We start from the raw sequence: 21,611 nt of genomic DNA, 5'->3' as shown, positions 1-21,611 counted from the left end.
CAAGTCCCTCCACACTCAAAAGACCTTTTAGCTTCTCCGTATCTTTTGCCATAACAGAGGTGATAAGGGTGGTAACACCACTAACCACTGTGTGTAGGCGCAAAGGTGATGTAACAGGTTTGAATGTCATGGTTTAGGATCAGCAACTGACCTTGACTTGAAGTAAGACCTGAATTTCTTTTTCTGTGCCCCTCACTCTACCTCTCATGCCAAGCAGGTGAAATGGTTGCTATGCAACAGCCAAGGTGGAGGGCACAAGTAAGTGCTAATTAAAGGCTGTTAACACTGCCGAGTCGTTGACTACATGTGTCCAAGGACCCTGACTAGCTCCTGTTTGTGACCTCAGTAACAAAGGGAATGATGAAGCATTGTCCTTCACTTCACTCGCTACCTTGGATCTTAGAAGATTTAACTGACCGAGGTTCATAGGTGGCTTAATTGTCCAGGCCCATGAGTTAGGGTGCAGTGTGTCGTTATTCCTGTGTATCTTAATGCTGTCTCCACAGCTCTTAACCCTTTTCAGAGCTTTTCAGAGAACTTTTTAGAGTCAAGTCTTGGACGACAAAGCCAGCTTCATGTGGGAGTGATGGCCAGCTGCGTCTACTGCACACTTTTTTCTATCACATTATTCTGGATTTAGCTGTGTAGCTATTTGATATCCCTATGCAGATGACACCCCCCTTTTAAAGAGCAGTGTTGTTTTTACAGTTTTCTGCTGCCCCCAAGTGGCTAAAAAGGTATTTATTGTTGTGTTGTGTTTAAATAATGTGGTCTAAATTGAAGCTGACTGTGATACAGAGATAGTCACAGATGTGGTTCTATTCAGCCCTGTATGTTGGCAAAAGCTACAAGAAGGAACAGGTCTACAAATGAATGTAGTCCATCCAGTATTATTTGTGTGTGTGTGTCTACAGGTCCCTTCCCTCATCCCTGTTCTGTTGTTCAAACTGGGAAAGGAAAAGGATCCAGGCCTGTCTCATGCTGTGCTGAACTGCCTGCCAAGCCTTGGGACTCATAAGGTACTGTATGTCCAACTTTATAATGAGTTTGACAATGTAATAGAAACCACTGCATGTTCTCCATCATCATCATCATCATCATCATCATCATCATCATCTCCATCATGTCAGTTCATTGAATTCCTGTTGGTTGAAGAATATGATTGGTATTAATAATGAGATGTGTGAGAATATGTGAACAGCTCTGATTAGACTGTGTAAGACCACTAACGTGCACCATGTGCTATGATGTTCCAGCTCTGTGTCCCCATGGTGCTGCAGACTCTTAACATGCTGGCCAGCGCCCCCAAGCTGAGAGCTGTGGCAATGCGCCTCATGACTGCTCTCTGGAAGAAACAGGTTTGAAATAAGACATGTTCATAATTAATTACAAACGTCATATATTTAGCCCGTTTTTATGATTTCATCATTTTCCTGTTTTGCCTCTAACTCACAACTGACTCTGTCCCTTTCTGTAAGGATCGAGTTTACCCAGAGCTGCAGCGTCTGCTGGGTCAACATGACAGCAGGGTGGTGGTGGGGAGGGACGCTCAGTGGGAGCAGTTTCTGGCCAGGGCTGCCTGCATCAGAGACGTCTGTACAGAGAGGTGGGACCAACAAATACCCGCTGCTTTTTTGGTGATATGATGTGAAGTGTTGCTCTCGTTATTTAAATCACATTTATATTTGCTAAGTTAAGATGTACTGTCGTAGTTCCTGGCTCACTGGCTTACCAAAGGAAAAGAACTTACGAATAAATCTTAATTAATCTGTGCAATATATCACAATTTCATATGTACGTTCTATCCAAAGTTCAGTGGACCAAACATTTCTAAAGCATCTGATTGGATAATAATAGGTGACTTCTTGTTATAGACCTAAAGATACCTGGAGAAGGTCCAAGGGAAGTTGCAAGAAATGAATTAGTTGCATTTCTTCAGTCTGTGTAGAGCGAAGATGCTCCCACTGTTTCAGATGCACTGGGTGCTACTTATCAGAATTACAAACCACATGTCAGATTTGATCTGCAATTCAGGAAGGAAACTGATACTGTAGGTGAAAAAAAACATTGAGCATTCAGTGAAAAGTAGAGAAGTCGAGCTGCGTTATTTAAAACAAGGTTGTAAGAAATTAGCCTAATTTAGGGAAGCATGACGTTATGTAATATGATCTGTACATCATGTATCACAGAATTGCCTTTGTCTGTGTGTGTCAGGCCTTATCAGCACGGAGGTGACATGTTGGCCGCCATTACACTCACTCTGAGCCAGTGCACCAGACCAGACATGGCAACTCCTGCTGCTCTTGCCCTGCAGGGACTGCGGGAGCTGTGCCGCGCTGAGGTCTCACACATGCCCATACGTAGTCACTGTTTACTATGTGTATAGTTAGTGTAGCCATTGAGTGACATATATGATTTTGCAGGTGGTGGACATCATCTCAACATGGAGGAGTCTGGGGCCTGAGCTCAGCTGTGACTACCGTCCACTGGTGGTCAGAGCCGTAGCTGAGTTGCTGGCTCTGGTTCCACAGCTCACTGTCAAATCAGAGGAGTACGAGGTACACAATCGGCTTCATGAAAGCTTCTGTTTAGTATGTGATTTACTGTCAGAAATGTGTTTCTATGTCTTTTTATCAGTTTGAGCTTGTCTTAGTTAACCCAAGCTGTGGCTGTGTAGATCAAAATACAATAGTACCATGTTTTTATTTTTAAATCAAACTGATTGTTAGCAGAGATGTACTGCTCGAGCCTTACCAGTGGAGTCCAGTTGTATCCAGTACTTTGAGCAGAATGCGGGCCATGCTATAGACCTATAAAACTGGTTAGTTTGCCAACTTCATGTGTAATAACCAGCACTAACAAAACAGATGAGACAGAGTCGGCTACAGTACTATGAACGGCAGCCCAGTCAAACAAACAGCCTGCAAGGGATTGAATTTCTTATTAGCAAGCTTCAAATGTTCTGCAGTAATAATATCCACACCACATGTGTTATTGTGTCTCAGAGTGACAGCCTCACAGATGTCTTAACCACACTTGAATAGATTATAGTAAGGCCATAACAGAGGTTTTATCTGAGCCACTTGATCTATTAGTATGGTTTTTAAAAAGAAATAGAAAGACACTATTGCTTTAAAAACAACTTTTACTTTGTTTTTCTCCTAGAAACTGAGACAGGAGGTGGTCAGCTTTCTTTGGAGTTATGCCCTGACCAAGGTCTGTGTGCTGGAGATATCTGCTGTGTGTGTTTCCACTATTTCCTTATCTGGGCTTGCCGGAGCTGGGGGTTTTTGTTTCTATAGTTTGCAGATTTTTAAAAGGTTTTATGGATAATTCCAATTACTATCTGTTATTTGAACAGGTAGAAAAATGTTAGTGCTGCAGATCAGTGTCAACAGAATGACAAAAGTGTTTCAAACTGGAAGAAGCTTGTTTACTTGTTAGTGAATCATTACATTCTTTACATCTTGGAAGCTTTACTAATACAAAATTTTATGTGTGTGTGTGTGTGTGTGTGTGTGTGTGTGTGTGTGTGTGTGTGTGTGTGTGTGTGTGTGTGTGTGTGTGCGCTGTAACAGGATCCAGAGGTGGCTATCTGTGGCTACAGGGCTTTGGCAGAGTTTCCTGAACAAGTCCACACAATAACTTTCCTTCCTGAGGCTGTAAGAGTGCTGCTCCACAACTTCAACAGTCAAAGTCTAAAACATCAACATTTCATGCTAATTAAATAGTGTATTAATGTAAATATATGAATATGTGGCAAACACAGTGGCATGAAACTTTTTTTCTAATTAGAACTGTGCTCTATGGTTTAGCCGGTGCCAGTTGAATTTGCAAGTTGTAACGTAGAATTAGAGTACACGGACAGGTTTTGACATCTTAGTTCTTTGTTTAAATCACTTCATGTTCTGCCTGCGCTTTAGGCTAGACCAGCTACAAACGTTCCTGAAGATGAGGATGATGAACAGAATAAGGAGAGAGAGGAAGAAGAGCGAGATCTGTCCATCCCAGGCTCATCGTACGTGAAGCTGATGGCTCTGACCCACATATCTGTTCTGCCAGGTAAATTACACTCGTACTGTGGGCAAAGAGCATCTTTCATAATGGTGCAGTGTTTGTGGTGGGAGGCCAGTGAGGGGTCGTGGGTTAGAGGACAGTGTGAAGTTGTACCACTGCTTATCATCAGCGTTGAGAACTTCAACTTTACATACAGTAGTTTAACTCTTCTCACAGATGTTCACCTTGTTACTCTTCTTCTCAGGTTTCGAGCTCTTCTTGACATCACTGGTGAAGCAGGAAATGAGTCAGATGCCACGGGGCGTGTACTTTTCTGCTCTGAGAGGTGGGAACCTGCGCTCAGACCAGGGGAAGACAGTGGCAGGAATCCCATCATTCATGTTGAAGACCTACGAGAAAAACAAGCAGCCTGGACTGAAACCTGGACTAGCAGGTGTTTAAACTGATGTGAAACACAATATGTTTTATCTCTGAGTAAGTGCATGGAGGGCAAAGAGGTCGTGAGGGGTAAAGTGGCAACTCCCTCTTAAATGTTCAGGCTCTATGTGAACCATAATGCTTCTTAGCTGAATCCAAATCTCAACAGTATTTTTGGCAGCGGTGGAAAACAAGGAATAACAGACAACATTTCCATGTGAACCCAGTGTGTGTATATTGTACTTCACTCTATGCAAGGTCAATACCATAAAAGCATAGTGCTGATGCAGTGGCGGTGAGTTAACAGTTTTAGTTTGCACCTACAAAATAGTTGAGCCTGATTCTATGTGTTGTTTTCTAGCTGGACTGCTGCTCTGTTATGAGCTGCCAGTGCAAACAGACCGCGACGGGAAACCAATTGATCGCTTCCTCATCAACCGCAGCCGCAGCTACCAGCAGACCCTGACAGCCCTCATTCATGAGGTACAGCTAAACATGTTCCTCCTCTGAATCTCACAGAGTTGAACAGCTGACAAACTAACTGCTTTACTCTACATTTTGTTTTTTTTTGGTGTGTAGGTGAACATTCAACCGTCTGAATGGCACAGAGCTCTGCTCTCACCCCAGGCCTGGAGGGGCTTCATGAGCCGAGCTTTCCACGCTGTCTTACAGGTAGGGGCATCTGACAAACTATGTTTACGATGTCAAGATCTCAAATACAACAGATATTCTTTATAAAATCACTTCTGACTAAACAGGGTACACAAGGCTTATACATATTGGCATAGAAGGCTGCAGAATATAAAAATTTAATTAATGGATTTTTTTTATTGTATGTGTGAGATCTTTATTCTGAGGTTCTTCAAACATTGCACAAATGTAATAAAGTAAGTTTTAATGTTAAAATGAAATTAGTTTTGAGGTACACAATCAGCTTCAGCAAAGCTTCTATTTAATATGTGATGCACTGTCACACATGTGTCTTTGTGACTTTTTATCAGTTTGTGTGTCAGCTAGAATCATAGAGCATTTATCAGTGGAGTTGCCATTTTAATTTGGCATTATTATGTATTTTCAAACATAGAAATCACATCTTTGGGAATTAGTCTTGTCTACCATAGATCATACACATACAAAAACAAGTTTTTGCCTCAGTGCTAATACTGAAAATAATTTCAGTTCTTCTATCTCAAGTTATATCTCGTAGCTTCAGAAATCTAACACTAAACTGAATGTCTGAGTCTAGAGTTGGAGAGAATGAACTGGACGTTCAGTGTATGTTCAGGATATAATATATTTTACTGCAGTTCCCTCTGGTTTTCTTTGTGACCAGGGTCGACGTGCTGATTTGGAGATGCAGCAGAAACAAGGCAAAGAGAACCCAGAGGAGCTGCAGTACAAACTGCACTGTGCCTGGCTGTGGTGAGAGTCACTTACACACATACTGTACCGTTACCTGTATTCACTGCACACACACTAACACACTTACATTAAATACAGATAGAGAATGAGTGAATTCATATGTTAGTCAGGCTTCTCATTTGCTAGAACAAAAGATTGTTAAGTGCTGATGTTTTATGAGCTACGTGAAAGATGCCCTGGTTTGAGATGAAAGCAGCGTGTGTGCACTCATAGAACTTATCATTTAATGATTGCATTTAAAACACTGTCTGTTTTTCTTTTCTCTTTCCCTAATTTGTATTTGTTTGTTTGTTTGTTATTTGTTTTATTATTTTCTTCCCAACCCTCTCAGGGCCAGAGATCAGCTGGCAGACGTCATAAAAGCTGCTACAAAGTGAGTCTCCTGCTTGTGATCGCTCCATTTTCCTGATTCCCTGATTTATGGTGTTATAAGTTCAATCAGAAATGTTGGCTCATGTCTTCTGAGGCCCGGTGGTAACAGATGTACTATATGTGCTGTGTGCGCTTCAGGGACAGTCCTGTTGTTCAGGGAAACTCCATCTTGGCTCTGAGCAGCCTGGCTGCTGTCCTCGCTAAATATGAGAGCAACCTGCCTGCTGATAGTGACGGCAGCCTCGGGGTAAGATCCTGCACAAGTCACTTTATCACTCATTTAATTTAATACAAACTAAAATGATTCGGTTTTATTTCTGTATTTATTGTTATTTGTTTATTTGTTATTTACTTCTTTATTTCAGGGGACAATTCCCAGTTTGTATAGATTTTTTTTCTGTGTTGAAACAAACAGGATTTAAATTTAGTTTCCTTAATTAAACCATCTCACAATAACTATGTCATACAGGCAAGATCAACAAAGGAAAACATTAAGAGTGAAGTTGTCAGTCTTGTACATATTGTAAACGTTGTAAATATAGGCTAGGACGTTTCTGTATCACTGAAGTAGCTTGATTAACTTTCTTTGGTATTTTTTTGTCATCTTCAGCTGCTGCTGTCATTGCTCAAGCTTAACTAGAAAAGCTGACTCATGCAGGCTTGTGCAAGAAAACAGCAGCTTACATGACTATTGTAGTAAGAACAGATAGCTCTGGCATTAGAGTACCTAACAAAGAATGAACCTACCGCCCAGCATTAACTGAATGTGCATCTATTACAGATGCAGTAACTTATTATGAAGAGGTGCTGTTGAAGCCTCTTATGATCCAGACTTATTAAACAACCTGGAAACAGTGCAGTGATATTTACTTGTAAGGGTTTTTGAATGAGACTCACTCTTCTCACCAATCAGAGAACCTCAGTTCGTTTCTGCTTGATTAATATGTTTTGATAATAAGTTCTATTTATTGTCATTTAAATAAGATGCCAACCTGAGTGTAACAGAGCACAGCAGAGGGTAGCAGAGCAGAGAGAGAGGGCAGGCTCTCTTTCTATAGTACATAGTCACGTGCACCACTCTGGTAATAGTCTGTATTTGTCAACTCACCCCTCAAAAACACCAGAACAAACAGTGAAAGTTCATGTGTTAAACACCGTAACACTAAAATCAAACTCATCCTTCACTGTCTTAGTCAGACAACAGCTCTATTTAAAATCTTCCTCTAATGGTTGTGTTCTTAATTTGCTTCTCAGCTAGCAACAGTGCAGTCAATAGTGCAGTCTGATCTTTACAAATGTTCTGACTTTTTGTTGTAGGCTGGACCAGAGTTTGTGCCCACAGCCAGCTGGTTGGCCATGGTGCTCGACACCCTGCTCAGCATCATCAGCAGCAGCTACAAGGCCAGAGGACAGGTTTTCCCATGGTTCCTCCATGTAAGGTTTAGGCTCTGTTTTTTCACTTTTTCTTGTTTGTGTGTTCTCTAAATAACTAACGATGAATCAGTGCTGTCAGTTGATCATAGGCTGTGATTAATTGCCTTCAATCACAAATATAGAGAGTTCACACTCACAGGTAATAACAGACACCCCTCCTCCTCCTCCTCCTCCTCCTCCTCCTCTTCCTCCTTCTCCTCCTCCTCCTCAGCGCTCCTACTCAGGTGAGAACACTGCGAGTGCCATAGCTCGCTCCTGTGCCAGCCTGGCGTTGTCCCTGTTGGTGCCGGTGCTGGTGGTGTGGCAGAGGGACGGTCTACACCAGGTCCTGTCAGCGATACGAGTCGGCCTGCCAGACTCACCCACCGCTGACGACTCCCAGGCAGTCCAGTTCCACTCCGGCCTTGCGCTGGGCATGGTGCTGTCCAGTCTGCACCACCAACGTCTCAGGTAAGGAGTAGATGTCGAGATTCTACTCATCACTGACTCACTGTGGTTTGACCTCTGTGATCTGTGTCTCTCTGTTATGTAGTGATGTCCCTGCTCAGAAGGACTCTGATCTCCTGCTCAACTCTCTGGATGCTCTGGAAAGTTGCTCCTTTAACCCCGACCTGGAATACAAGTCAGTTCTTGTCCATGTTCTCTACTGACTCTATCATTATTAATTTGTCTCTCATTATTGTTTTGTTTACTTTAAAGAAGGGATATATCACAAATAATATCATCAGTATCACTTCTATCAGATACATTATGGTTCAAGTAAATTACCACTAAACGTTTTTGGAATAGTTTTTTGTTGTCTGATGTCTTAGACATAATGTGAAACGTCCAGATTGGTTTCTTGGTTGTTTACTAGATGATCTCTTCCTTCTTTTCCCCTACTCAGTACTGGCTGTCTTCTGGGTCTGGGTCTGGTGCTGGCAGCTCTCTGCACCACTGGACAGACAGGACAACACGTCCGTGTCACCCAGATACTTGACAAACTACTGTCCAACCTGCAGGACAGCAGTGGGCAGGGACGCATGCAGCAGGAGGTATGAAGGTCACAGGCTTTTCACCAAAATAATCAAATCTTCTAACCTGACTTATTTTGCGGAGGAGACGTGAAATATGAGTCAAACTATTAAAAACTCAGTATAGTCAACATATAGATTATAAAAATACCAAAATAAAATATGAAAATGATTTCTAAACAATATGCCCATTTCTGCAGGTCTTGGCGTACACTGTGGCGTGTGTGGGTGTTTCAGCGTTCAGGGGAAGTCTTATTGATGCTGCCAAGGCTGAAGAGGTCATGAACACTCTGCGCACTCTGACAGAGGAAAGCCAGCAGGTCAGCAGGAGGGGGTGTTGGGTCAGTGTGATTGTCTCAGGAGAATTAGCAGCTGCATGATTCATGACAAATAAGTAAAAACCTAGTTTGGTCAAGTGGCACACAGTTTGACAACAACTCTGTAATACAACAGTGTAGTTTTCTGCCTGTCCACCAGTGACAGCTGTGGCTCCATTGTTCAGGAGGAATTGTAGCTCATTCTAGCTGCAGAACTGCTTTAGCTCTGTCATATTCTTTGTATGTCTCATGTGTGAGGTTGTTCTATAGTATCTGTATTGGGTTGAGGTCTGGGCGCTGACTTGGCCACTCCAAAAGGTGGATTTTGTTTTTCTGAAGCCATTCTGTTGTGCGTTTTGGGTCATCGTCCTGTTGCATCACCCAACTTCTACAGAGTATTAGCTGACGTACAGACAGTCTGAAAAGATTTTTTTCGATACACTTGGGAATTCATCTTCCCCTCAATCACTGCAAGCTGGACAGTCCCTGATGCAGAAAACCAGGCCCACATCATGATGTTTCCTCCACCATACTTTACAGTTTGACTGATGTTTTCATAATGATATGCAGTGACCTTTGTCTGTGTTCTTTCAAAATAGTTTAATCTTAGTTTCATTATTTCACAAACATTTTGCCAATACTGCTGGAGAGTGTCAGTGTGCTCTTTAGCAAACTTCAGGCATGTGGCAATACATTCTTCTTACTAAGCAGCAGCTTCCTTCATGGTGTCCTGCCATAGACACCCTGCTTGTTCAATGCTTTACCTACTTTAGACTCATGAACACAAATGTTAACCAGTCCCAATGATGCCTTCAAATCTTTGGCTGTCACTCAGGGTTGTTTCTTTACCGCATTAAATAGTGTTTGTTGTGCTCTAAGGATCATTTTGACTGATCATCTACTTCTTGGTAGTTTAGCACAGTCCCAAAGTGTCCATTTGTAGATTGTTTGTCTGAATGTAGACTGGTGAATTTCTAAAGTCTTTGACATCACTTTGTAACCTTTTCCACTTTTATGTAAATCATCCATTCATGATCGTAAATTCTCTGAAAGCTCCTTTCGCTGAGGCATGGCTCACATAGGCGTATTCCTCTTGTGTGGCGCAAACTCAAAAAGTAAAAGTGGTTTCTGTCAGTGGAAGTAGCTCTCGTCCACACCTCCAAAATCATTTTCTTAACTTGTGCTAACAACTGACTTGCTTACAATTAGCTTTTATAAGGTAATTATTCAATGTGTTCTCATCCTTTTTCCAGACTCCGGGATTCTCCTTGGCTCTTGGTTTGGTGGTCCACGGCCTGTCGATATCCGGTCATGGCAAAGCAGAGGACATCCACCCTCGTCTGCTGGCTGCTTGGATCAAGATCTTACTAGCTGAGGTCTGCCACAGCTACTCTACATTTTCTTCATATTTACAGCTGCACCTTCTCAGTCTAAATCCTAGTGTGGTTTATGGACATCCTAGCAGAATCTACCATCACTGTTAATTCATACTCCTCAGATTGTTATTTACACATACATCACATGTTGCAGGGTTGTCCCACTATGCAGCGACTGGCTGCTGTCAACGGTCTGGTTGCACTAGTAGGATCTGAGAGTTACCTCATCCAGGTAAAAAGTCCTCTTCAGTCTCATGTTTTTGTCTCAAAGAGGACATATTCCTCTGTTTGAGACATAACATTCTCTCGCCGCTGGTTCACCGTAACTTTTGTCTTGTATCACAGCTGAACAGTAAGTTGGAGCTTTCCTCCCAGCAGCAGAGCAGGCTCAATGAGGTTATACGAGCTATCATACAGGTAATGTTAGTGCTGTTTATTCTGTGAATGTGAACTCCTCTCATTATTATTGTTCTGATTAGTGTGAATCCTTTCTTCTGCTGATCACTCACAACATTTTGCCCTGTGTGAGGCTGTGTATCAGAACATTAAATCCACCAGGTAGTTTGAATGTTGTGGCTGATCGATGCATATTTCTGTAATTACTGTAATGTCAATATTGCCATCATAAAGCCTATCTTTTCAATGCAGTTGGACCAATGTATCAACTTTCACATGAGATATTGAATATTGTAGTGGGTTTATTGTGTGGAGCACATTTAAAACCATTTGTTTGTTAGTTAAGTACACTGCATTGTCCTTCTCTCAGTACAATGAGCTTTTTGGCTCTTTTTACAGGTCATAACATTCTCAGGGGCCATTGGTTTACAGTCCAACAGTGTCTCTTTGCTGGGTCATTTGCATTTGGCCCACATGTCCACAAGTCACAGCCACACAGCAGGTAAGCGAGGGTCTCTCTTGGCGTCTGAAAGTGGCTCAAGTTCAGTTACTATCTATCTTGAAAATGTGGACCTGTTGGTTATATTTTGCTCTTTCTCTCCTGTCATGCTCTCAGTTCCTCAAGATTTCAGTTACCTCTCAGAGAAAAGTGTCATCAGATCCATCATTGACTTCCTCACAGAAGCTGGGAAGAAAGGTTAGTGGACTGGTTCAGTTCGGGTGCCGACTGACAAAAGGGACTGTAAAAACTCATGAAGAGAGTACAGTGGTATCTTTTCATGTTTGGCACTAACAAATAATTAACAGTTTTATTTTTTTCACAATTCAAAACAAGCTTTGTCTTTTAACCTCCTGTCTTCCTGTGGACTCAGGTCCAGAGTTCTCTCATCCAGCTCTGGTTAAGACTGCCCTGACCTCCCTGGCGTCAGTTGGGGCCAGTTTCCAGTACCCACCCATCAACTGGAGTGCTATCCTGACTCCTCTGATGAGGCTCGGCTTTGGTAAGAGTCACTCAGTCATACATGCATACTTAAAAATAAACGAGTCAGACTTCAGTGTTCTTTTCATTGACAGGGGCAGACGTACAGCATCAGTGTGTGGTGCTGGCAGAATGTCAAGCTCAGTCTTCCCAAAGTGCATCTCTCTTTCTGGGCTCCTGGCTTTCACCACCGCTTGTGCACAGTCTCAGTGTAAGTTGTTCTTGAGTAGGGCTGATACTGACCTGACAGCTGACACTCAAACAGCTCCTCCTTTTCTTCTTTCGGCTGCTCCCGTTAACCACAGCAAATAATCCACCTCAATCTCACTTGTAATTGGGGAAATGAAATGTGATCTGATCTTTACCAAAGTCACGAATATAAACAGATACAATATGTCTAAGTTGATAAAACACAGCCATTAAACATTCATGGAGAGTAGCCACAGCACCAAATCCTCTCCATTTATAGGGTTAGGGTTAGTCTTCTGAGATCTCGAGCATGGATCACATCAGCTGATGTGACCAGCACAATGATACTGGTTGGATGTTTTTCTAAGTCAAGGGAGCTCTAAAGCACATGTCCACTCTCCTTTAATTGATGCCTTCATGATCACATACATACAATATTTCTCCTCCAGTATGAGACCCGTGCCCACCTGTTCGAGAACCTGGGCTTATGGATGAAACATGTTGCTGAAGACAAACTCCAGGTCTATATGGAGAGTCTGGGCCTGCAGCAGTTCCAGGAGGACCTCCGACCCCAACGTCTGTCCATGTGTTGCTCCCTGCTGCAGGGCCTCGCTCAGGCCATGGCTATGCCAAACCCCTCTAACAACTGCTGGACCATCCTCTGCTCCACCACAGAAAAAATCTTCAACCTCCTGCCCAATCAACTCCAGGTACAAAATATGTGTTTTCACTTTCAGAAGCCACTTGTTCACCACCCAAATCTTTTTTCTCGGGAGGCAGACGCAGTAGAGAGGGTGTCTGCCTCCAGAACTGGGAGCTGGTTACACAGGAGAGGAGCTTGATAGCTAAAGGCTCTGCCTCCCATTCTACATTTGAAAACACATTTGGAAGATAAGATGGAGCCTGATTATTAAGTGATTTATATGTGAGGAGAAGAATTTTAAATTATTTTCTGGATTTTACAGGGAGCCAATGGAGAGAAGCTAACGTAGGAGAAATATGATCTCTCTCACTAATTCCAGTCAGAACTCTGGCTGCAGCATTTTGGATTAACTGGAGGCTTTTTAAGGAGTTATTAGGACAAACTATTAATAAGGAATTACAATAGTCCAGTCTGGAAGTAACAAATGCATGGACTAGTTTTTCAGCATCACTTTTATCACAATTTTAACAATGTTTGTTAGGTGAAAAAAGGCAGTTCTAGAGATTTCTTTGATGTATGAAGTAAAGGAGATATCCTGGTCAAAGACAACTCTGAGATTTCTTACAGTATTACTTGAGGCTAGAACTAAGTCATCAATGGTGAGAATATGATTAGACATAGTGTCTCTGAGATTTTTAGGCCCGAACAGTATAACCTCTGTCTTGTCTGGATTTAGGAGAAGGAAATTGGAGGACATCCAGGCCTTTATGTCTTTTAAGCATTCCTGAAGTTTGATTAATTCATTAGTTTCTCCGGGTTTCATAGATAAGTATAGCTGGGTATCATCTGCATAACAATGGAAATTTATGTATTAAAGTTCTGTGTATTTCCTAATAATAAGGGGGATATATATAGAGTGAAAAGAATCAGTTCAAGCAGAGAACCCTGTGGAACTTTTGTGTGCATTGAAAACTCATTATTAACATACACAAACTGGAATCTATATATCTGTATAGATATGATTTAAACCAGAGTAGTACTGTTCCTTTAAGCCCAATGACATTTTCCAGACTGTGTAATAAAATGTTGTGATCTATAACACAGGGTCTATAACAGGGTTTAGAAGCACTAAAATATAGCCTTTTCCAGTCTAACAGCGTTCTCTTTAACTCGTCTTCTAATGATAAATGAATTTCTTTCAGGATAATGAAGTGGATTTGTACGTGGGAGTCGCCAAATGTCTGTCTGAGATGTCTGATACAGAGATTGACCGAATCACTCAAGTCTCAGAGGTACAGCCTGAAGGTTTCTCTCTGCTTTCAGCAACATGTTGAGCCAGGCTACCTTTTTTTTTTTTTCAATTCTCACTTTATTAGATCATCACCAGTTCACAAACTAAACATCATTAAAAAATCACCAGCTGGGATGTATAATGTTCAGTTTAACATTATACATTATACATTGACTACAGATGTGTGTGTGTGTGTGTGTCTACGTTTAGGTTCAGATGGAGAAGAGCTGCTTCGTCCTGACTTACCTGATCTCTCAGGGCAGAGTCCCTCTCTTGGGTCTCAATGACATCATCGCCGGCGTGCTGCGTGGTTGGCCGAGCAGCAGAGGCGGCTGGTTCCTCTTGCAGACTTTTTATCAGTGTCGCCTGGCTGCCAGCTCCATCACAGGTCAGGCCAGAGACCGGCTAGAAAGATTCCACTTCATTCACATCATATGAGTGAAGGAATAATAAGTCCCTAAGTGACGATATGTTTCTCCTCCTCAATCAATAAATATAGGTCCAATAACATGAAGAGATATTTGTCCATGCACTACATTAAATGGTTTATCATCCATCTTTGGATTTTTATGTTGAGATAGTTTGCTCTTTATCACAGGTGTCTCCAAACGAATGGAGTGGCTGCTGGAGCTGATGGGTCACATCCGAAATGTAGCCTATGGTGTAAAGTCCGTCACATGTGGAGACACCAAACTGGTATGTTTCTGAGCGCTGTACGCTCTGTTGGGCTGGCAGAGCTTTGTTGCTACATGTCACTGTGACTCAACGTGTGTGGTTACGTGTGTTTCAGCATGTAGATGAAGGATAAGGACTCAAATTAAAAAGGCAGTAACATGTCATATTAAATTTAGTAGTAACTATTCAATGAGCTGTTTTGGGGCGTTTTTAGACGTTTAAAAGCTGTGCTCAATCACCGCAATGTGCAGTCTTCCAGATGTGACCAAACTAATGACCAGATGACATTTCTCATAAGAAAAAATGGAATGAAAACAGAGCATCTTATGTTTTTCCATAAGGAAGAGTTGTTATATGATCAAACTATAACAATCCTTCCCATAGTGGGAAGTAATGATAAAGTGGACATTACATTAAATACTAAGATATTTTTCTGTTAAACTGAACTGGGTTTGATTGATTTGTTAGACTGTTCGTGTTTACTTTCCTATTTCCTTTCCAGGCCGTATTTTACTAGCTGATATGGTTAATTCCTTTATTTCTCCACAGGCCACAGACTTCCTGTTTCATATCTTTGCTGCTGCTGTAGTTTCCTGGGGTGACCACTTGATGCCCCTCCTCCTTGGCATCAGGGCCCAGCTGTTGCCTTGGCAACAAGGCTCGAAGCCACCACATTTAACACACAGTCTGTACGGCAAAGAGTCGCTCACTGAACACACCCTGCCCGACTGCCTGCTGGGGATGCCCCACAGCCTGGCTCTGCTCCTGGACAAAGAGCCTTGGAGCAGCCAGACACACAAGGTTAGTCCACTAAGGTTACAGTATGTTAGTGTTGATGGTTTAACTGTGAGTTGGGAACAAGAATAATGACAATAACATCATTTGTGTGACTATAAAATTCTTTTGACATAATCACGACATTTTGGGCCAGTTGTCACAAAGGATGTTGACAGTATGTATTTTGTGTGTGTCTCAGTTCATTGACTGGCTCTTCAGCATCACAGAAGGTCCTGACCAGAATGTATCAGCTACGACCATCAGCACAGCCAGAGGTGAAAAACGCCATCTGACACACAGCGCTCAGACAATAGCAGTAGTTTAAGATGTAAAGCACAACAGGAATGTAGAGCCACACAAACACAGCAGTGAAGTGGACACATGACGTTCATACTTGGTTTTCTGATCGGCTCGGTTGCTAATGTCTGCACACAGAGAAATGAAGATGTGAATATTTCATTTAAGGTACCAACATAAACATGGTGGTGTGAAATACTGTGTTAAATTTACCGTCGTAATCCAGAGCGGTTTCTTTTCTCCCACCATTGACTCACTGGATCACTACTTAGGCACCAAAAGATATATATATATTTGTAACACATTTTATATAATCTGCTCATATATGTGACATAATCTCAATCTGATAGGACAATGAGCTGAGTCAGGTGTTGGTCTAAGAAATGAGGCAGGGATTCATACATGCATCGAGCCACAATAAAAGTTTGGATTAAATAGGATCCAGTATGCTAAAGGCTGATTCAGAATACTATAATACCTGGGTTGTACCATCTTACCTGGCCGCGAGGCACTGCGGTGGCCTGGGCTCAGTTTTTGAAACTAGCCTGCACTTCCTTCTTGGTGATTGGCTCACCCCAACCCAACCACTTCCTTCTCAACCTATTTCTAACACGCATAGATAATAAGAAAACCGACGTTTCTATAAAAACAAGTAAGAGCTTTAACACAGAACTTTAACACCATTCAAAATGGCCAACCAAACAGAGGAAGCATGTGTAGGCCTTTATAGAGCAGTCAAATGATACTTAGTTAATACATCAACATGAAACTGTCCATGTCTTAAACCTTTATTTTTAGCTGAAGCATAAGGAGGATGAAGTCAATGAATGTGAAATAGAAATAAAGGAAAACATAAAAAGGTCTGTATTTAAGAGCCAACTCCAACATCGGAACATCCTTCAATAGTGAGAGTGGTGATTATTTAACAGTTTAGTGATATTGACCAGGAGAGTAGTCAGTTTCATTGAATACTGCAGCTCATGCAGGCTTCAAATTCTACATATATTTGTCTTTGCAGTGCAATGACTTGATGAGCAAGTGAAAGTGTTCTGTAGTGGAGGAAACACTGTAACATATATTTACCATAGCAAAAACACAATGTTGGCAGAATTGGATTGTGGGACTGGTTCATCTGATGCTGCGTGTTGTTGTTGTTGTTGTTTCAGCTGCCCTGCTGGCCCTGAAGTCCTCCACTGAGTTCAAGAAGAAAGCTGTGTGGACCAGAGCTTATGGCTGGTAGCCCGGAGGAAGAGTCACAGCATGCTGTTACCATGGCAACGCACGCAGAAAGTCTTCACGAAAACAGCGCTGCGTCTTTAAAACACAAACTGCATCTTTCTTGCATCCTGCCTGCTCCGACTGTGTTGAGAACCACATACCTTTACAGTGTTTTTGAGCTTACATAGAAACTGCAGCTCCACTTCAAAATGATGATTGTCTTTGGACAAATCTGAACTTCAGATGACGTTCCTGGAGGATTGACTTCAAAGCTTCAGTCCTTTGTGACAGTGTTACTCTCTTTTCATTTTCTTACTCCACTTCTCCAGGTGGTGTTGTCTCTCCTTCAGCAGCTGCCACACCGTTACAGAGGCACCTGAAGGGACAACACCACAGTTACAAACTATTCTGTGCACAGGTGTTTGTATAGTGTGGTTCCATTATTACTTATGCCGCGCAACATCATTAAAAGATGCTCATTACAGTGCAAGTATTGCTTACAAAGAAAGACAGCCGCAAACCAAACGCCTGCCGTATTTCCAAATGTACACGGGTATTGTACATGGGTAGTAAATCAAATCTGTAAATCAGTGGCCGTAATCATTTGTGCTACTTTGTTTGCTAAACTAGCAAAAGCACATCAATACTCAGTTCATACACATTGTTTTGAAAGCAGCATATGTGTTTTACTGTACTGTCACTGTGGACCTGACATTAATCATCACAGCTACTGGTAGTGTAAAGACTATAGTTCTGAAACTGAGATCAACCACCGCACAGCCGCTCCACCAACCCGCAGCCTGTTTTAGTTTCTTGCACATTAATACTCACTGAAACCTCTAATTTTGGGGCGGGCCCACCACTGTAGCTGCTGTTATCTGTACCGCTATAGTCGGTCTGAATGCTTCTTACCAAGAGTGAGGATGGGCAGGTAGACCATCAGGATAAAAGGGAGGTGAACATACACTGATGCCGTTGAGTTCAACGAAGACAGGCTGGATGCAAGTGGCTCAATGTAAGGGAGAGCCTGATAAACAGTGACACCTGAAGAAGATAGAAGAAGGAGAACATACTGATGCATGTAGTTTCCTGTTTACAGTCTCACTCTGAGCAGTTCTCTTCACTGGAGTGTATTTGGTTGCCTTGAAATTCAACTGGAATGTGCTTTCCACACACATTTCTGACATTATCGTCTCAGCTTTGCCAACTCACTTCCTGTCTACATACTATTTCTCTTACACAACAGCAGTGTGTGACACATTCAAGTGACTTGCATTGTTCAGTAGGCCAGCTGCACTGTAGCTGCCCATTTGTCTTCCTACGTTTTAGAACTGCCTCTTTCACAATTAGTAAAACTTTAATTTTTTCAAATTAAATGATGTAGTCACCTTCAATAATGACGGACAAGATATACAAGGGGATCCAGAGTGTGTAGCGAATCCAAAGCATAGCAATGGAAGGTGTATCCATAACACACAGCAGCTCATGTGGGTACCTGCCAACAAACCACACAAAGGGCACAGTTTTATAAACCACCTGTCAGTAGGTAAGCACAGAAAGTCTCCGACTTTTCTTTATCTCACCAGTGACTTTAAGGATATGACTTTCATCTGATTTGTAGAATGTATGGAGAAAAAGAGCCTTTAAAGAAAACTGAGTCATATTTAGCCTCCAAAGACGAGTTCCTTACAAGCATCAAGTGTCAGAGCACATAGTCAACACTCAACAGAAGACACTTCACTGTTACATGTTAGTATCAGTAGTGTTGGTACATGGACAAACTAGAATTACAGCATTTTGGTTGAATGCCTCTACATGGACGTGTGTCCAGACCTTGACCTTTGACCTTTTGCCACTAAAATCTAACTAGTAGTCATGGAGTCCAAGTGGACTAACCCCCCCGATCAAGCCAGATAAAAAAAAACAAAAAGGACTGTCGCACCGTAAGAGGTCCATAATGTTCCACAGGAAGAACAGGGCGCATACGACTGGTGTGCTCTGCATCTCCTCCAGCAGGATGACCAGGATCAGCAGGAGGTTCTTCTCCAGTACCTGAGAACCAAGTAACCATGCTCAGTCTGTCAGCTGCGTCAGCTATTAATATGTTTGATAGTAAAACTCTGTTGTGAGGTCAAGCTGCTACACACACCTGCACAAAGCGAGGAAGGAGCCTGGCTTTCTCAATCCCATCTGCGATGTGGAAGAGCTCCAGGATGGAGAGCAGCTGGCAGAGACTCATCACGAGGCCCACAGAGTAGAAAGTGTCTGCTAAGGCATCTGCAGAGTCAAAGATCCTGTCAGATCATATACTGTACTGTTGAGTCGTATCCTACCCCTGCTCTCAGTAATTATTTGAATAGCTGGTCTTTCTTAGTGAGCTTTATTAATTTGTCATTGTGTTTTTGTCCACTGTCATTTCCTGGTGTCTGACTTCATTAAACCTACCTTGACCAAATGTGAGAAACCTGGCTATGGTATTAGCCAGGATCCATGTGTGTCCAGAAAACTGGAACAGGTTATAAGAGAAGGTGTAGACAAGCCTGAAGCTGAGCCTGCAGATAAACAAATGAAACAATCACAGATGACATTTGGCTGGTTTCATCCTTGGTTTCCAGTTAGTTGTTGGAGTAATGTTATTAGCGGCACACGTGCTGTTCTTGCTATGGCAAGTTGCAAATGTCAGAAGGATCTGTTTACTGTAGAAGTGCCAACACTGACACTTTGATAATAGCATTTTCATAAAGTACATGAACTACTGTTAAGTACTGTAATCAAATCTAAATGAAGATACTGTGTATTAGACCTGCAGAGGATCTCAGAATATGTTCTAACATATTATTGGCTGGATAGTGGAGTGGTAACATCGCTGCCCTCTATACAGGAGACTGGGGTATGAATCCTGACTGCGGCCTCCCTAAGGTCCATCATTCACATATTATGGGCCACTTTATGGAGCTTTGTGAACGATGTTTGTCCACCACGAGGACAACATTGAACAATGAATGAACAACAATGAATTAATGGTGTTCATGACAGAGTTGGAGGGAGGAAGTCGCTACTGTCCAAAAACAACATTACTACTTGTCAACAGGTTTGTTCAAGCCCACGTGGTTAATCCAGAAGGTTACTGTGAGAACGTTCTGGGAACAAATGACTCCTAACTAGGAAAGCTGGACTTGATGCCAACCAGCATCCATGAGTTGAAGCTTCAAGCTGATCTGCAGTTAGGTGACATGATTGCTGCTCAAACACTAGTTACTGAAGGGATAGTTCAACGTACTGCACGTCTGTGCCTCTCTACTGTGTACGCCTCACCTGTCATTCCTCAACATGCCCTGAATTCCTCCCAAAGTGAGCATTCACACATGACTGGAAGTCACTTGAAATACTCACTCACATTCTTGTTCCCTGGTCCTTTTGTTGCAGATGAGAGAAGCCTCTCATAATCCCAGTCCGAGTGGGTGGAGAACTGTCTTTTTAGGTCCAATATGTGGTTCTGTGGAGCTGTTCTCCCCCCGTAAACAGAGACCAGCCTCCTACTCCCTCCTCCTTCACAGGCGGGAGTGGGGAATGTGGTAATATCTGTGCTTTGTTGCCTCTTTCCTTCTAACAGTTATTGCTTGACAGCGAGTCGGAAGTGGAGGTTCCATGTGTGAAAGTGTGACGTCAGATAGTCCCAGCCTCCTCAAAAGAAAAGAGTAAAGAAGTAGTGCTGCCCGCATAGGACACGCAAACTGAGCCGAGTGAAGAAACCGGGGGCAGGAGGAGGGAAATGACACACACACACACACACACACACTCTGTACATGTCTGGCTCAAAACGGGGGCAAGTCAAAACCTTTAGGGGCCCTGGAGCAGTAGATTTTTACCCACACAGCAGCAGTGTGCTTCCTCACTGCTCACTTTATCTGAAAGTGAAAGAGAAAGAGGAGGAAAGAGGAAGCTCAAAGTTCTTAATACTGTATATTAGTGTTACTCACACGTGGAAATATTATTACAGGCAATCAAATAAACCAGTGTCTTATTGAAGCGCATATATTACATTACATGTGAATTCTATATACTGTACCTAAAAGTAATCAAATCATAGTTTTCAACTCAAATCTGTCAGACTGACTCAACTTTCTGTGGCTCAGTTCCAAACTCATTGGTTGCCAGAAGCTCTTCAAACACTTCAGTAATAAATAAATAGTTTCATTTCTTAATCATGTTTGGTATATGCTTGTTGAAATGAAAAAAACGTGGAATTTGCTGGTTTATAAACTTAATTCAAGTCATAGTTTCTTTGTTATAGTGTAGTATCAGTTTTGAACTGCTCAGGGACTATTTTCAGCAGCGGATGAATCCACATATGGTGCTCTAGTGACAGAAAAGATGAGAATCATGAATCTGGAACTGAGTCAAAGTAAACAACAGTTTGTGTTCATGGGGATGAAAGAACATGTCAAACAATATAACAGCAGTGTCTAAGTTTTTTAATAGTTTTTGGACAATCAGATGTAATAATGACTTTAAATAATATTTAAACCTGAAGAAATGTGTACATTTTGATTATTGTTAAGTTAGGCAGCCATGGGGTCCTAAGCTGCTGCATATGATGCACATAATGCATTTAGGCCTTTGGCTGGACACGTGGATCGATACTCAAATGGTTCTACTGTGGCCTGAGGCCTCTGTATTGTGGAAATGGTAATGTTTCTCATTAAATAGTCACATTTAGTAAGGAGACACAAAATTACCACAAACATCTGCAAACAGGATCAAAAATGATCTCAAAG

At 42.1% G+C, this 21,611-nt stretch overlaps 2 protein-coding genes across 3 annotated transcripts in view; one reads left to right on the top strand and one right to left on the bottom strand.

Annotated features, from left to right (window-relative positions):
- The window catches only part of focad (focadhesin), a 34,630-nt gene extending 17,207 nt beyond the window's left edge, over positions 1 to 17,423 (top strand). For both annotated transcript variants that reach the window (XM_026352991.1, XM_026352990.1), the window contains exons 12-44: positions 915 to 1,019; positions 1,257 to 1,358; positions 1,479 to 1,606; positions 2,215 to 2,341; positions 2,424 to 2,558; positions 3,166 to 3,216; positions 3,579 to 3,662; positions 3,924 to 4,062; positions 4,262 to 4,450; positions 4,796 to 4,917; positions 5,014 to 5,106; positions 5,768 to 5,856; positions 6,188 to 6,229; positions 6,367 to 6,475; positions 7,546 to 7,662; positions 7,874 to 8,112; positions 8,195 to 8,284; positions 8,549 to 8,696; positions 8,876 to 8,995; positions 10,246 to 10,368; positions 10,523 to 10,600; positions 10,714 to 10,785; positions 11,164 to 11,266; positions 11,381 to 11,461; positions 11,637 to 11,765; positions 11,839 to 11,954; positions 12,382 to 12,642; positions 13,778 to 13,867; positions 14,077 to 14,254; positions 14,465 to 14,562; positions 15,091 to 15,342; positions 15,518 to 15,593; positions 16,782 to 17,423. In XM_026352991.1, coding sequence (XP_026208776.1) covers positions 915 to 1,019; positions 1,257 to 1,358; positions 1,479 to 1,606; positions 2,215 to 2,341; positions 2,424 to 2,558; positions 3,166 to 3,216; positions 3,579 to 3,662; positions 3,924 to 4,062; positions 4,262 to 4,450; positions 4,796 to 4,917; positions 5,014 to 5,106; positions 5,768 to 5,856; positions 6,188 to 6,229; positions 6,367 to 6,475; positions 7,546 to 7,662; positions 7,874 to 8,112; positions 8,195 to 8,284; positions 8,549 to 8,696; positions 8,876 to 8,995; positions 10,246 to 10,368; positions 10,523 to 10,600; positions 10,714 to 10,785; positions 11,164 to 11,266; positions 11,381 to 11,461; positions 11,637 to 11,765; positions 11,839 to 11,954; positions 12,382 to 12,642; positions 13,778 to 13,867; positions 14,077 to 14,254; positions 14,465 to 14,562; positions 15,091 to 15,342; positions 15,518 to 15,593; positions 16,782 to 16,855 — 3,960 coding nt within the window. In that variant the 3' untranslated portion in view covers positions 16,856 to 17,423. The remainder of the gene's footprint in view (positions 1 to 914; positions 1,020 to 1,256; positions 1,359 to 1,478; positions 1,607 to 2,214; positions 2,342 to 2,423; positions 2,559 to 3,165; positions 3,217 to 3,578; positions 3,663 to 3,923; positions 4,063 to 4,261; positions 4,451 to 4,795; positions 4,918 to 5,013; positions 5,107 to 5,767; positions 5,857 to 6,187; positions 6,230 to 6,366; positions 6,476 to 7,545; positions 7,663 to 7,873; positions 8,113 to 8,194; positions 8,285 to 8,548; positions 8,697 to 8,875; positions 8,996 to 10,245; positions 10,369 to 10,522; positions 10,601 to 10,713; positions 10,786 to 11,163; positions 11,267 to 11,380; positions 11,462 to 11,636; positions 11,766 to 11,838; positions 11,955 to 12,381; positions 12,643 to 13,777; positions 13,868 to 14,076; positions 14,255 to 14,464; positions 14,563 to 15,090; positions 15,343 to 15,517; positions 15,594 to 16,781) is intronic.
- hacd4 (3-hydroxyacyl-CoA dehydratase 4) lies at positions 15,625 to 20,528 on the bottom strand. The gene is made up of 7 exons (XM_026352992.1): positions 20,231 to 20,528; positions 19,279 to 19,385; positions 18,983 to 19,110; positions 18,776 to 18,885; positions 18,222 to 18,328; positions 17,746 to 17,877; positions 15,625 to 17,209 (listed from the first exon to the last, which is right to left on the bottom strand). The coding sequence occupies exons 1-7, from the start codon at positions 20,275 to 20,277 to the stop codon at positions 17,127 to 17,129; spliced, it is 714 nt and encodes a 237-aa protein (XP_026208777.1). The 5' UTR covers positions 20,278 to 20,528; the 3' UTR covers positions 15,625 to 17,126.
- Between the last annotated feature and the right edge of the window lie 1,083 nt (positions 20,529 to 21,611).

The sequence above is a fragment of the Anabas testudineus genome, chromosome 18 (genome assembly GCF_900324465.2).
Source record: "Anabas testudineus chromosome 18, fAnaTes1.2, whole genome shotgun sequence".
In the NCBI taxonomy this organism is placed as follows: domain Eukaryota; kingdom Metazoa; phylum Chordata; class Actinopteri; order Anabantiformes; family Anabantidae; genus Anabas; species Anabas testudineus.
The sequence above is the reverse complement of the archived record's forward strand: the minus strand, read 5'-3'. Positions and strand labels throughout refer to the sequence as shown.

Coding starts and splice junctions, on each gene's coding strand:
- hacd4 (XM_026352992.1), bottom strand. CDS start 20,277: ATGAGAGGCTTCTCTCATCTGCAACAAAAGGACCAGGGAACAAGAAT. Junction 19,111..19,278: donor GTTTCTCACATTTGGTCAAG/GTAGGTTTAATG, acceptor TTGACTCTGCAG/ATGCCTTAGCAGACACTTTC. Junction 17,210..17,745: donor CCTGCCCATCCTCACTCTTG/GTAAGAAGCATT, acceptor TTGTCCCTTCAG/GTGCCTCTGTAACGGTGTGG.